Here is a 16,281-nt window from a genome sequence, read left to right as displayed (position 1 = left end):
GGCTATGGCTCCATGTTATTGATTTTGTTATATAAGGTGTTTTATAACCAATGAATGGCACTAAAAACATCTAGCACATAGCAAGCAAACGCAAAGGTTGGATATAGTTGGATATAGGCAAAGGTCCATAATGTGTATTTTGAAATGTAAGATTTTAATAATATTCTGTAATATATCATGCTCGGAGGGAATATAATTGAGTGCTATGAGTTATTTTGTGTTAAATGGAAATGGAGAGGGAAGCATGCAGTATAAATTTACTGTCAGTCTGCCATTTACTGAATCTGTTTAGTTCAGCTAAAGGTCATGGAGGTCAGAGCCAAAATGTACAAAGCAGGAAGCAACCCCAGACTCACGTGGGCCTATTTAGACTTCACAATCAACCTGCATGTCTTTGGGATGTTAGAGCAAAAGCAGAATATCCAGGGAGAAGCCCAGACAGACACAGGGAGAATCAGCAAACTCCACATAGTCTTCTGGAGTAGTGACGCAGCAACACTATCCATTGCACCATAATTCAGTTAAATGTCAATCAACCCTTTTCAATCGTGTTTAATTTGTTTTAATCCATGAGCGGAATTGTATTAGTAATATATCTTCTTATTACTGTTTCTGCAGTTTAGTACATCTTAGATTTAAAATAGTCCACTCCTGCTAGTCATTTCACATGAAAGATATGTGCACATTAAATATGTGTCTCACATGAAACAGAAGAATTGAGTTTCACACTTTTATGCAGCTTGGCAGACATATTAGAGTTAGGGCCATTGCTAATGATTGATGTACAGATGACTTGATATCCCGCTTCGATGTTGGTCAATGGTAAATGTATGCTCAGGCACGGCAGCACCATCCAGACTGAAACTGCTGTACATTTTGATGTAATGCTCAGAACATTGAGATTAAACTGACAGTCTTACAGGCCTGCTGAGAAGTTTCTTACAAATTCGGATGAACCTTACAAAAGACTTGAACATTGCCTCCCACCAGTAAAGCACTGATTGACTTTTGTTCTCTTTTTCTTTTATTTCCAATGACTCAGAGCCAAGAAATGAGGCTCAGTGTGCTGTTGCAAATGATTGTGTGAGGAACATGTTCAAAGAAAAATTTCAAACTGATCTCTTGATGCACCTGAAAAATGCTGGTATGAACCACAATATCACTGTGACTAATGCTGGCTTTAGAAGAGCTTTATCCGCAAGCATTTGTCAATAGTCGTTAATTTGTTGTCAGGTGGTGTTTTAGCTGTGCTCTCAGATATGGAAAAGAAGTAATCTGAGTTTTCACTGTTATTTCATTCTTTACAGATGTCTTGAACATTTCCTGCATTTCTCGCCGATACACTTTTAGGCAAGGCGAATGTAATGCAGATAATAGTTTCTTATTCCCTAAGGTGACATCTAGGATTTCTTACTGATGTAAGCAAACTACTCTAGCAAGGCTCCTGTGGATTTCAAATGTCAGTTTATACTCACGACACTAAATAGGTTCTTTGCATGCTATGTCTGAATTCTTTTTACCAGAGTTTTTTTGAATAATCAGAAATTCATATTCGGGAACTGCTTCCTTTTTTTTCTTTCAGCTGTGGAATTTTAATTTTTCAAATGTGCACAGTGATATGTTAAGCTTAGAGTTTGTATTTGCTCTTTTTGCAACAATAGGACATGATTGTTCTGTTAAAATGTGTCGGAAGCTTTCACATCATGGAGCTACAGTCTGTGACTTGAATAATCCTAACTGTTATCTTCAGATGCCAGCCTTGAAACACTCCCATTAAGCACTAGGACAGTGAAGTCAAAATTGATACTTTTGCTGTATACTGAAGTAATGTGGATTCAAACTGAAAATACGAATATGAGGGAAAAGTGTACATTACAACCTTCAATTACAGGCTATTTCTACATTAGACAATAAATAGTTTAACAATGCTACTTTTCATTTTGTGTTATTTATGCACATACTGTATATACCATAACAGTACAACCCTTTTTTGTTCTGTTCTCCCAATTCAGGATAGAATAAATATGAGGAAATAGTACGTCAAACAAGTATTTGGTTGCAAATTCTTTGCATGCATGAACACTGCAACCCATAGATATCAACAAACGTTTATTTTATGCTCCAGAAATGCTTTACGACACTTTTCCTTTGGCCATATATAGTTGCTGTTTGTTTCCTGGCCTGTTTTCTGTTCAGTTGGATTAAAAGGATGAGACTGACGTGAACTCTCCAAGGATTTATTTTTCTCCTGATAAACCCCTTTGTGCTTTTGGCAGGGAGTTATCAGTCATTTGCCCCCAGCATGGTGACATACCATTCAGTGAGTCTGCATGCATTTTCTTTCGCATCATCCTTGCAGCATCGCTGTACACTCCTGAAGTGATTCTGCTGCTCCTGTCATTAGACATAAAGTTATAAAAGGTGTGCAAGTGTAAGTCAGAGGTTGCCTTCACCATTTCTGACAGATAGCAGGATTATCCAATGAATGACCAGGCCATCCCTCTGGTCAAAATTAATGTTTGCTTTATGTCCAGCATTGGGCACAAGACGGGGGATAACCCTGGATGGTGCACCAATATCATTCAAACATTGGCCTACATTCACATTCCCACATCACCATCTGCGAATCATCCATTGACCTAACACACGTGTGCGTGTGAGAGGAAGGGCTAAGAACAATGCAGAAACCAGTCCAATTATTACAATTTTTTATCACCTGCATTTTATCAAGTCTTTATTCAAAATAAAAGTTTAGTTAAAGGGCCTCCTTGTTTAACTAAACCCCATTTCTCACCCTGTGCACCTGTCATCGGGTTTTAGGGTTTCATTCATAACAGGCACCAAAATGATTTCCCCTGCTGCTGGTTACAAATACCTCCGGTACTGGGATGATCAACTGAAACCCTTCAACTCCACTAACCTGAGGTGTGAATCTCAGACAAAAGCATCTACTAGGAATACCCACAATGTTTTAAAAAGCCATTTGCTTCTGACCAGCTGACACTCTTCATGTTTCATCCAACTCACTATCAATTTGTGACCAGCTGAGAGCTAAGCTCTGGATATTTGTAACATACAGCCTCATGTGAGATGATAAGACTACAAAAATAATCAGTGACCATTGTGTTGCTTGATTTGTTACTTGTCTATGGGAAGTCTACGTTTGGCACTTAAAACCAATAACAATAGAAATGGCAGATAGGTTCTCCAAATTTCGTACCCCCAAGTCTCTCTTTCATTAATCATGTGAACATTGCCGTCTCCTAGCAGGACTACCATATACCGTAAATATATGAGCCTGTTGTACACTGCCAAGAAAGTATCTGGGTCTGTACCTTCATGCTTCAGGCACCTGAATTGCATTATACTTGAATCCTACTCATTTCCTTGTGAGTGGCAATCCCTCTTAACAACCTTCTGCTTCCATTTTAAGGTTTGCTTGACTTGATTATGAGGTTCGAATTGCCTCTCAGCACATACACCAGCCCTAGGCCTGAATGAACAAGTGAAGCCTGTATCCATTTTCATTGCAGAGTCATATCTTAGTTTTTATCTGACCAGTTATTTCACTAACTCTCTGAGAAACACAAGGTTTCTGGATTTTATGCATCTCTTTCTTGATTTATTTTATTTTAAAGTAAGGGCAAGTATAATATTCGTAAATTACAATATTCAGTTTTAAACTGTTAATGACTAATGCAGCACTGTTTTTTCTTATGCTAAAATAGCTATTTTCTCATCCATCCATCCATCCATTATCCAACCCGCTGAATCCGAACACAGGGTCACGGGGGTCTGCTGGAGCCAATCCCAGCCAACACAGGGCACAAGGCAGGAACCAATCCCGGGCAGGGTGCCAACCCACCGCAGTATTTTCTCATTGGTACTAGAATTAAATATTGTGCAGTACTTTCTTACAATCTTTTATCATTCTTCCTCCAGTTGCTTAACATGAATTTCAGTTACATTGCAACTGCAAAGGGTAAACACAGCTTCACGATAACAGAAGTTTAATTCTCAGGTTTTCTTGAGTAAGGAGTAAAGCACAAATGTAGATAATATATTAGCTTTATTTTAAGTTTACTTTAATATACGGAAAGTAAATGTCTCTCTTTCTCCGCCTCTTACTACTTGTCAGTGTTCATACTCCAGCACACGTTGAACACTAGCTACTCTGCAGCTGCACTTTATTGTTATGATATTTCAACCAAAAAATTAATTTGGCTACAGCGTGCTCCTCTTATTATATGTTTGACTAATATGTATGTCTGTCATATAATTTCACTCTTCTGAAGCATATATGTTTTGTCATTTAAAAACTGTTGTATATGCCAGTTCCTTCTTCAATGGAAAATATATTATGATATGATGCAGTGAATAAATGGGCCTTGTCTTGACATTGGCTGTGTGGCATTTAGACATTCTCTCCATTTCTCAGGTTAAGTTAATTGGCAGCTCTGATTTGGGTCCGTTTGAGTAAGTATGTGAGTGTGTGTCCCCTGAGATGGACTCAGGCCCTGTCCAGGACTGGTTTCTGCATTGTTCTTGGTCCTGTCAGAATAAGCTGTAGGCTTTGCTAGATAGAAATGGGGTTTGATCAAACTTGTAAGTGTCAATGTCAATTTTTTTATATAGCACATTTAAAACAACATAGGAATGCTGTGGCCAAAGTGCTTTACAATAAAATAAGAAAAAAACATACAATTAACATAAATAGAAATAAAATAAATTAACATAAATAAAATAAATAATAAATAGAAGTAAGATTACATAATCACAAGTGTGTGACCTGTGCTGTTTAATGCAGGTTTGTATGCAGCTCCAGATCAAGACCTCAGGTCTATAACTCATCAGCTCCTATTTCCTTCCATAGTCCAAAGTCATGCAGGTTAGGTGGACTGCTGACACTAAATTGGCCCTGTATGTGTGTGTGGCATGTGTGTGTGTATGAGTGTGTTCACCCTTTGATGGACTGGCACCCCATCCAACCATTTTTCTTACTTTGTGCCCTATGTTTGCTGGGATATGCTTTAGCCACCCTGACCCTTCTCAGGATTAAGTGGGCTTAGAAAATGGTATGATAGAGCATATTATGTTATCCTGACTTGCTGTTTTTAGATTATTTTTCTGTTAAATGACATTTACTTTATGATATTTGAGCGTAACTTTTAAACCTATATCTTTTGGCAGATATAATAGTGAAAATCAATCAGGTGACATATTATACTGACACTTATTCTGGAAAATATTGCTTTGTCATAGCATAAATTATTTAGGCTTTGATGTTAATCTGGAAGCTACAGGTGTTGACTGAATTAAAGAAAAACATTTAAATGTATTCCCACTATCAAGGTGCAAAGAAAGTAAAAATTGTTAGGACATAAAGAAACGAGGACATACAAAAGTATAAAAACAGGGTTACAACTATCTGCAGGAAGATTCTGTACACATTAAAATATTTTTCAAAATACCCATAAAAAGTGATATAGTAGCTTTTAAAATGTCCTATTAAATAGATTTAAACATGTACAGTGTGAGATTAAATAAGGTGTGTATCACTAACAGATGATGCATCACAAGTGCCACTATTTGGTCTGTTTTGCTAGCTAAGTACATAATGCAGTAGCTTTCCCATGGAGTACTACAGGCAGAGATCATACTATGCATTTTTCATGGCTACATCTGTAAAGAAATCCTTGCCATATAAAATCGAGAAATTACATAAAACAGAGTCGTAGATGTAAAGACAGCTGAGATAATTGTGTTCATTTAGGCCATCTGGATTACAACTGTATAAAGCCAGAAGGCACAGAAATCACATATAATTACTACTGCAAGGTGTGGTTTGGCAGCTTCTGATATTGTATATTCAATAACAGAAAGGCTATTTTGGAATTTTGCAAAGTGTCTCAACATTTGGATGTTTTTAAAATCTTAATCTGTTATTACTCTTGTGTTCCACAAATATTTATCTTACAGGGCAGAATGTTTTCCCAATATATAGGAGTGGATATGAACAGATAATATCGTAATACTACAGCAGTGTTTATTATATCAGCTTTTATGTCTCCACAGACATTACCACAGACCAAACAGTGTGAACATGGGAAGTGCCCTGCTTTTTAAGTTATAGTGGTAATCGTGAGATTGGAAGAAATCTATAAGTGGTGAAAAAGTAAATAAAGGTTGGTCCTTAAATGTGGGATTTAGGTTGGATATGTGCCACTGCATTAAAATGGAGTGGCAACAAAATTATTGGAAAATGGAGAATAAGTAAAAGTACAGACCAGTTTGCCATGTGATTGTTTATGAATGGCAAATATATATGTGCTGTTTTTTTCCATCTATTTGAGCCATATTAATCACCCATTCTTAACTTTTAAGCAAATGATTCTAGGAATTTACATCTAATTACAGTAATTGCCACTTGTATCTTGTCACCCACTGCACAAGACACATAAACTCTTGTTGAATTTTAGGGCTGTTGCAATGTGCTACAATTGGTCCAAAGGGCAAAACACAAACTAGGCTCTTTGCCTGAGCCTTTCTTCCAGCACAGCACATCCACAGCAAGTGTTAGGGAGGCAACGTCGAGTCTGCAATCAACGCAGAGTGTGGAAAGCAATCAACTGAACCAGTCGAGTCAAAGGAGGGCTCTGCCAGATCTGGGCTTCTGGCTATGAGACATCCTTATAGCAGCCTTGTTCCATTTGAGCCCTGCAACACCATATTTGAAATTTACATTATTAAAAAAAAATTCAATTTATAATTTAATCTACAGCAAAATATGAAACATATATTGCTTTTTAAAGGAAATGCCATGCATTTGGTACACAATTCTGTACATTTTAATTAATCTGTACAATGTTTCATTCATTGAAGTTGACTGAAAATTTGAAGAATTCATTTTACTTTTATTTTTTATTTGCAGTTACTGTTTAACAACAAAAATTTAAATAGAAAAAGTGTTTCCTTTTTATTGCTTTTCCATTTAAAGCTGAAGGCAAATGGCAGAATATACTGTTGTTTAGAGGGCGCTACAGCTTTTAAACAAAGGAGATGATAATGACCTGCCACCACTGCTGCCCTCCAGGACTGGATTTTGACACTCCTGTTTTAAGTCATATTTATGCAGGAATATGGAAAAACTCTGAAGGGTTCACAAACTTTCAAGCACTCCAGTATGTTGACCTTTTTGAATATATGCTACCAGAATTAAACTGTCACCATTACGTGTTTGACACCTCTGCAATTTTTATTGAGTGTAAAGTTGCAATGCAAAAAGACAGTTCTAGTAACTATTTGTCCAATAGTTAGAATAAATGTAGCCAGACAATACACTGGCACTCCCCTTTTATTTTCTGTCTCTTAACATTACCTGCGTGTAGGTGACTTTTAACACCACCTCACTAAACCCAGGGACTTTCTAGGTTCATTAGAGTATAAGCAGGAAGCTGCCATTTTTATGCTTGTTTTTGGATATGCTTTAAGGGTAACCATTAAAAATACTAAAGCATTAAGCTAGTAAAGCACCTAATGAGACTGCAGCTGTAAAGAAGGACAACATAGCATGTATGAATGACAAAGTGGGAAACTACAGACACACTTGTCTGGAGCATTTTAGATTAATTATCAGATGATCACCAGCAGTTTTAGCTCTTACTGTGTGTTTTAATGGTATGTTCTTTCTTCATTTACTCTCCCAAGTCAAATTTCTTTTAATTGCTTTCCAGATAGAAGCTTATGCAGCCCTTATATTTGGCTTAACAGGAGTTTAACAAAGATGGTAATTATGAAGTAGGAATACATTAATCCTGAAAAAATGGGATTGCTATTGGGAGGTTGGCAGGCGTCAAGCCCTGCTTTACCCAACTCATTAGATAGAAGTGAAGACTGCCAGCAAGTAGTAGAGGTATGCTTTAGAAAGGAGCAGACGGGCAGTTCAGCCTTTTAATAAATATACAGTAATCCCTCCTCCATCGCGGGGGTTGCGTTCCAGAGCCACCCGCGAAATAAGAAAATCCGCGAAGTAGAAACCATATGTTTTTATGGTTATTTTTATATTGTCATGCTTGGGTCACAGATTTGCGCAGAAACACAGGAGGTTGTAGAGAGACAGGAACGTTATTCAAACACTGCAAACAAACATTTGTCTCTTTTTCAAAAGTTTAAACTGTGCTCCATGACAAGACAGAGATGACAGTTCAGTCTCACAATTAAAAGAATGCAAACATATCTTCCTCTTCAAAGGAGAAAACAAATCAATAGGGCTGTTTGGCTTTTAAGTATGCGAAGCACCGCGGCACAAAGCTGTTGAAGGCGGCAGCTCACACCCTCTCCGTCAGGAGCAGAGAGAGAGAGAGAGAGAGGGACAGATAAAAAAATCAATACGTACCCTTCGTGCTTTTAAGTATGCGAAGCACTAGTGATGGGAACTCCGGCTCTTTTCAAAGCTTCGGCTCTTTTGGATCGGCTCCCTTCAAAGAGCCGGCCCTTACGGCTCCCGAATGGCTCTTCGTTTAGTATCACTTGGATGCTTATATTTTAGCCTAATTAAGCAATTATGAATGGTTTGTGTATGGCCTAAGCAATTTCTTATTCATTGTTTTCAGACATTACGTATTTTATGCATTTTTTCATTACAATAAATACACAGTTACTATGGTTTAACATTTTAATAAAAGCTTTAAATGAACAGCTTAACACAAAACCACAGCAAACAAATTAAAGGCCAAACTCAACAACAACAACACCACACTATGACTCTTTGAATAAAAGTTTTTAGGCCAGGTTGGCATTCAGAAATGCCAGATGCCTCAGCTTAGATGGGCTAATGCGATTTCTCCTCTCCGTGATTATTTGTCCTGTTTTTGAGAAGACTCTTTCTGAGGGGACCGATGTAGCGACAATGTAAAGTCTTCCTACCATTACCTTAACCAGGCGTGGGTAGACTGCAGCCTTGGCCTCCCACCAGCTCACTGGGTCTTCAGATCTTTGGATGAGGGGCTCCTCAAGATAGGACCTCAACTCCAGCATAGCATCAGCTGTGGGATTTCTCCTTGCAGTGTCTCCTGTTGCTCTTTCATCAAAGAGCCTCCACACAGCAGAAGCTTGTGGTTCCTGTGAACACGCCTCTGCTCCAATTTCTTCCTCTTGGCCCTCTGATGGAGGAGCAGACACGCTGTTGGGGTTGCATCTTGCTGCTGCTGCACTTATTCTTTGAAATGCCTCATCCACAGCTCTGTTGTCATTAAATGCTACTTTTTTTCCAGAGCAGTGGTTTCTGAAAGCACAGTGTTGTACTCCATCCTCAGATATATAGTTATGGAATAATTATTTGGGACAAAGTTTTTCTGCTAGGGAGAACATACATGGGGTTTAAGGCCTGTACAAAAGTTGTAAATCCTCTGTCCTCCACAATGGAAAATGATTAAAAGTCGCTAGCTATCATTTTAGCCAGCTCCTCATCGACACTTATTTGTTTGTTTGGCGTCATTTGTTTTGGAATAAATGTGCTTATTTTAGTTTGAACTGAAGACCGTGTTATACCTGCAGTTTTCGGTAAGACAGTGGATGCTGCAGCAGAAGTACTTGGCTCTTTTCCAGGGTCAGTGGATGGCAGGAGAGAGGGCACGCTCTCCTCCAGTTGCACGGATGGGTGGGTGGTTCTTATATGTCTGTGCAGGTTTGTTGTTGACCCTGCTCTAACGGATATTTTCATATTACAAATTCTGCACTTAGCTTTGCAGTCTCCAATATCACTGAAATGCAGCCAGATGCTGCTTCTTTTTCGGCTTTCACTCAATACTTCACTCTTCTTTTTTTCTTCACGATGCGCTTGCATTTAAATCTGGCTCCTCGTCTGTCGCAGCGACAGGTACACAGAGCGTACCTGGCCTGTACCAACACTCGCTGTCTTCGGAGCGTCTGCCCCCCCTTCCTTCTTTCACATAATGGTACGATCCTAGTCCTATGTGTCGTTCGTTAATGAGCCGGCATTATGAGCCAATGTTCTGTGTGCCCATATAAGTAAAGTCCCGCCCCTGCCGAATGGATTTTCAGCAGAGCTGAGCAGGAGCCGCTGAAGCTTCGGCTCTGCTCGACGGGCATCGGCTCCTCTCGTTCGCTTCAAAGCATCGGCTCTTAGAGCCGGCTCGTTCGCGAACGACACAGCACTACGAAGCACCGTGCTGCATGTCGCTTCACAAAGCAGCTGCACAGAAGGTAGCCAACGTGAAGATAATCTTTCAGCATTTTTAGACGAGCGTCCGTATCGTCTAGGTGTGCGAACAGCCCCCCTGCTCAATCCCCATACGTCAGGATCAAAAAAACTCAGCGCAAGAGAGAGAGAGAGAGTGAAAAGTAAGCTGGGTAGCTTCTCAGCCATCTGCCAATAGCGTCCCTTGTATGAAATCAACTGGGCAAACCAACTGAGGAAGCATGTACCAGAAATTAAAAGACCCATTGTCCGCAGAAACCCGCGAAGCAGCGAAAAATCCGCGATATATATTTAAATATGCTTACATATAAAATCCACGATGGAGTGAAGCCGCGAAAGGCGAAGCGCGATATAGCGAGGGATTACTGTACAAGGTGACAAACATAAATAGGAATAAGGTGAACAAAGCGGATTCCTGTGATTTAGAAGCTCTAAGTGCTTTACAAATTAAAACTCTGACACAAATGTACAGCGTAAATATGTAGTACAACTGAAGGAAATGACAAACATTCAAAGTGCTCCCTTCATGGTCCTTTTACAGTTCATTTTATCAGATTTCTGATTTTATCTTTATTGATTTTGAGGGCAAAACTTCATTTTCAAAAATGTTTTTTTAACAAATAACTACCTGTAGAATTTAGATTTCTTTTTTTACATTTACAGGTGAAACTTGTGCTTAATAAACTGTATGAGAATAAGAAGATTGCAAATGCCACCCACAACATATATGCTTACAGGTGAGATTTTTTGTCATATTTCATAAAATGTTATGACACTTAATAAAACTAAAATAAGCAAAACAACTAGTATGTTTTCAACATCTACAATACAAAGTTTCCTGGTTTAATTATGCAGTTTTTATATTTTTGACAGGTGTGTACCAAAAGTATGTTTCCTTCAGATGTATTGGTCTGAATTTCAATATTCATAAAAGTGTTCCACTGGTAACTCCATAATAACCTTGCACCCACTATGCTGTTCTTCATACTGTATTAGTGTATCTTTGTTTACATTTAATAAAGCAGATGAATTTCTGTCGTAAATGAAAGCAGTTTTCTTCTGCTGTTATATAATTAATAATCTGAATAAGTGCTCTTAACCCAATGAAAAGCACTATACTAGAATTAATTGAGTTGAATTGGAGTCATCTGACTATGAGCAATGACACACACTTCAATGGTTCATAGCTGGCTGTGATGCACTTAGTCTGGGAATCACCACCACCCAAGTCCATAATCCTCTCCCAGAAAACATTGCCTTGTCCTCTGAAGCAGCTGCCCCAAGTGGAGATGTTCAAATACCTTGGAGTCTTGTTCATGAGTGATGGAAGAGTTGATCATGAGATTGACCACAAAATCAGTTTAATGGCAGAACTTTGAGAATGCTTTGTGAAGATGGAGCACAAGAGTGAAGATGGAGCCTCAAATGGTTTTTGATTTACTAGTCAGTTTACCTCCACATTTTGAGATATGGTTTTCAGTTCAAAGTAGTTACCACAAGAACTACTTCTTGGACTTGCTGTCAGAGACAGAGTGGCAAGTTCAGCAATATGGGAGAATCTTGGAGTAGAACTGTTTCTTTCTGGTTTAAGAGTTGCCATTTGAGGGGCTTTGGGCATGTAGTTAAAATGCCCTCTTCTGGAAGTTGGAAGTCTTCTTCATAAATGTGTACAAGCCAAAAGTCCACATGGAGAAGACCCTAAAGCAGACCCAGAACAGGATTGAGGGATTCTTTCTTTTCTATGGTCTGGGAGCATCTGGTAATTCTCCAGGAAGGAATGCAAAAGAGTGATTGGGTGTTGTCAGGTCTGCTCAGCTTGGTATGTTGCCACCGTGAATCTCATGAGAGTATGTGGAATGAAAATAAAATGAAAAATAAATTGATTTAGCAAAAAATGAACCAATGTCTTACATTTTTGGTGATGAAAGGGCAGACAGAAATTATAGAAATCACATTTCCATCATTTCATACCACAATAGTGGCCCAAGTTGTGTTTTAATACAGAGTGATACAATTCACAGTCATTTCTTTCCTGGTTTTGTTTGTGGAAGAAATTGACATGTTAATTAAAAACAAGTTTGATAAAACCTTGTGGAGTCAGAAACCAGGCAGGAAAGAACGTGTTCATTTTGACTTTAATGATCTCATAGCAAATGCCGAAGAGGGAGCATTCATCACAGTAGTCTGTTACAGAATGATCAAAAACATAACGGCTGAGGTCTGCTTTATAAACAACTGAATTTGTAAATCAGTGTTGAATTAATACTTGCATATCATACTCTGATTGGTTAAAAGACATGAAGTGCTTTAGCATAGCGCACAACCAGCCTAAAATAAAAGTCTTTCTCCATTATATCCTTGTTTTTCAATATCTCTTGAATTCAGCTCTTATTCTGGTATGAAAACTGTGCATGTGCTAACTAGCAAGTCATCCTAGTTGCATGAGAGAACATTACATCAGCCAGTTTCTATCTACTATCCCCCTGTAACATTCTGTTTGTTAACCTGAAAATTTCAGCAGTCTATTCATCCATCCATCTATTGTCCAACCCGCTTAATCCGAACACAGGGTCACGGGGGTCTGCTGGAGCCAATCCCAGCCAACACAGGGCGCAAGGCAGGAACCAGTCCCGGGCAGGGTGCCAACCCACCGCAGGACACACACAAACACACCCACTCACCAAGCACAATTTAGAATCGCCAATCCACCTAACCTGCATGTCTTTGGACAGTGGGAGGAAACCGGAGTGCCCGGAGGAAACCCACGCAGACATGGGGAGAACATGCAAACTCCACGCAGGGAGGACCCGGGAAGCGAACCCGGGTCTCCTAACTGCGAGGCAGCAGCGCTACCACTGTGCCGCCCCAGTCTATTCATGACATTTGTAAAACAAATGCTTGTATATTTCAATATGCACTACAAACCAAAATACTTAACTATTGTTATCTCCAAGTTATTCTCTCACAGTTGCTACAACACTTTCTTTGGATATGTAAAATTTGTTTTATGGGATACAGCATATCACCCTTACCTAATTAGAACATTTTAACTTTGGTTTTAATAATAATAATTGTTTGTATTTTTATAGTGCTTTTTTTCACTACTCAAGGCACTCTCCACGCAAGGAGAACCCAGGAAGTGAACCCACATAGATAATTCCCTGTTTGAAAAAGTTTGCATCTTCTGTAAAGCTATTGGTTTGCTTCGTAGAATGTGAAATTAATTCAATGTCCAAAGTTTTGTTCAAATATTAATATACTAAAAGAAGTCCATGTGCTATCCTTAGCATCTGTCTAATGGCCTTTATTATAGCATGTGTAGAACGAGCCCCAGACACAAACAGGCAGACATGGTATTTTGCACCACCACACATTTATTTACAGTCCAAAAAGTGCACACACACAAACCCCAAGACTCCCCCAAAGTCCAGGCTTCTCCCTGAGCCTTCCTTCTCTCTCTCTCTCTTCAGGCCTCTCCTTGCCTCCTCCCAGACCTCATCCTTCTCCTCACCCGACTCCAGCTCTCAATGAAGGGAGGCAGCCTCTTATATAGGCGGCTGGCTGGGTACCACGCCCAGCCGCATGTCACACATGAAAAAGAAGCGTAGCTTTTTTCTTTTAAACTCCAAACACTGCCACCACCCCTCACCCCCATTCCTGTGGAAAATGACAAATTAACATAGATAGCAATTTTTTTGTTTCTGACCATTTTGATCCTGCTGCAGTTGGGCAATGCTGTTCCAGTTTCTGAGTAGCTCTGTAAAAAAAAAAAATCCCCAAAATTTATATATTTAATATTTAAAAAATAAAATGCAGTGTATAATGATTTTAATGTGGAACTAGAGAATTGCAGGTTGAAAATATTATTATTCTATAACTTGCCTGCAATCTTAAGTGTGTGATTGCTATATATGGGGCGGACTCTATTGTGAATTTGTGACAAATAAATTAGGAATTGATCAAAATAAGCGAATAATTAAATATGTAATTATGTTTATCTCATGCTTTAAGGAGTCATAATGGAAGAAGCAGCCTTTGACTCTCACCACACTGGTTCCCTTAACAGTTTTTAGTATGGCTTTGTTTGTCTCTGCACCTGTGAGTAAAGTACTTGAGTTTTTCACAATTCCTTACCCTGTGATTTGCACATATCTACACATCTTAACATGCAAAAACTGCTTTCAGAGTCAAATACTAGTTTTGCAGATACTGATACATGTTAATTAAAACATGAGTTATCGTGAGCGCCTAAAACCATGCTGCTTTGGAAGTACAGCGGTTAGTATTGTGGCATCTTAGTTCTGAAGTCCTAGGTTAAAGTCCAGATCCAGACATGGTGCAGATTTTACATTAGCCCTGTTTCTTCATGGATTTTCATCTGGGACATTAATTTCTTCTTCAGTTTAGATTGAGCAGTGCCTCTACATTGGTCTGTATGAGTGAGTGTGATTGTTTGAGCATGCTCTGTGAGATAAGCTTCAGTCCTTCATGACTTAACTTGGAATAAGCCAGTTTGGAAACTGTTTGTATGCAATCATGTGGCATACTGAACTTCATTTATTATTGCTACTGTAACAGTGGTACAGGTGCTGTTGTGCCTCAGTTCCTGCAAGGGTCATGTTTGCATCATAAGCAGAGTATTGTTTAATATCATTTGTTAATGTCAGTGCATTGGAGTGAGCTCTCAACATTCCCTTCACCCTGTTTATGTTCCAGGAAGCACTTAAGAATCCACTTCTGTTGAGTTATTAATTATGTACTCTACCATGTTTTTTCATTGTTGGTCCACTTATAGCTCCCTTCTGACATTAGTAAATGTTATTATGATTAAGTACTGCAGCCTGTCGTGCTGAATCGTGTGAATTTTATCACTTCCATTCATCTTATTTTAAGTAAGTTTAACACTATTTGACCTCCTCTTACACAATGATATGCGTGGTGCTATTTTAATGCGGATATATCAATTCAGTGAACAGATCTGTCAGCAGATCTAATCAGTGATAAGTGTATATGAAAAACCAATGGAGAATTAATGAAGACTTCATTTACAGCAGAGATTTGCTGTAGGTAAAAGGAATCCAGTGGTCCATCTGGCAACCATGGCAGGTTTTCAGAAAACACGTATCTAAACAGCTGTACCACTAATTATGTAGCACACACATTAATGTAAGTTATAATGAAAATATGAAAATGTTAAGAAATATTTATCCATTATGCTATGTTACTTCAGGTTAAGATTATATTCCATGATAAAAAACAGGTTGCTATATCTTATTGCACCTGTATTTGGGTTTTTAGAAATGACCATGATCCACTTTCATTTAGTTACACATATAGCATATTAGATTAGTATTTCAATTTATTTATTATACATTGTGTTATTGTATGTCTGCATGGTGACCGAGTGGGTAGACTTGTTGCTTCACAGTTCCAGGGACCTCAGCTTGAATCATAGCCACACACTGTTCATGTAAAACTGTACGTGTTCTCCCAGTTTTCAGATCAGTCTTAAACCAGTACTGCAGGTTTCTCCACATCTCTAAATCTGGCAACTCACTACATGACTTTGAGTGGAAGAACATGTCAAACTTAATGAATGCAGCTACTGGATATCTTCATCTCGAGGATATCCAATTGCATGACTGAAAATCACGAAGAACTCACAACTTTTCAGCATAGTTTTAAATTTCCAAAGTATCATGAGACATTTTCCAAACTGTCAGCCTTAACATGCAACCTGATGGTATCAGTGGGCGTACAAAAGTTTTCAAGGTATAGCAAGTTCACCTTTACTCTTGGCCCATCCTTTTCTGTTTTCCTTTCTGCCATGACAAACTCAGGACATTGGACAGACAAACTTTTGTTCTGTTTGTGTAGTCCAAAATACCACTTTTTCTTTCTTTCCTTTAAGCTGCATTGGATTCATTATACTTATATATGAGATCTCACTGGTTATCAGTTCTTGCACACACACCTCTCTGAATTAAGACAAGTCACAGACCACTATGAGTGAATTGCTGGTGGTGGCACACTAAACGACTGATGGCCATGGGTATGCACCG

The 16,281-nt window shown here is 38.7% G+C and overlaps 1 protein-coding gene across 3 annotated transcripts in view; it reads left to right on the top strand.

Annotated features, from left to right (window-relative positions):
• The window catches only part of impact (impact RWD domain protein), a 404,211-nt gene that overhangs the window by 281,844 nt on the left and 106,086 nt on the right, over positions 1-16,281 (top strand). For all 3 annotated transcript variants that reach the window (XM_051928923.1, XM_051928924.1, XM_028803654.2), the window contains one exon: positions 10,883-10,956. In XM_051928923.1, the coding sequence (XP_051784883.1) occupies positions 10,883-10,956 (74 nt within the window). The remainder of the gene's footprint in view (positions 1-10,882; positions 10,957-16,281) is intronic.

This window comes from Erpetoichthys calabaricus, chromosome 6 (genome assembly GCF_900747795.2).
Source record: "Erpetoichthys calabaricus chromosome 6, fErpCal1.3, whole genome shotgun sequence".
Lineage (NCBI taxonomy): Eukaryota > Metazoa > Chordata > Cladistia > Polypteriformes > Polypteridae > Erpetoichthys > Erpetoichthys calabaricus.
The sequence above is the reverse complement of the archived record's forward strand: the minus strand, read 5'-3'. Positions and strand labels throughout refer to the sequence as shown.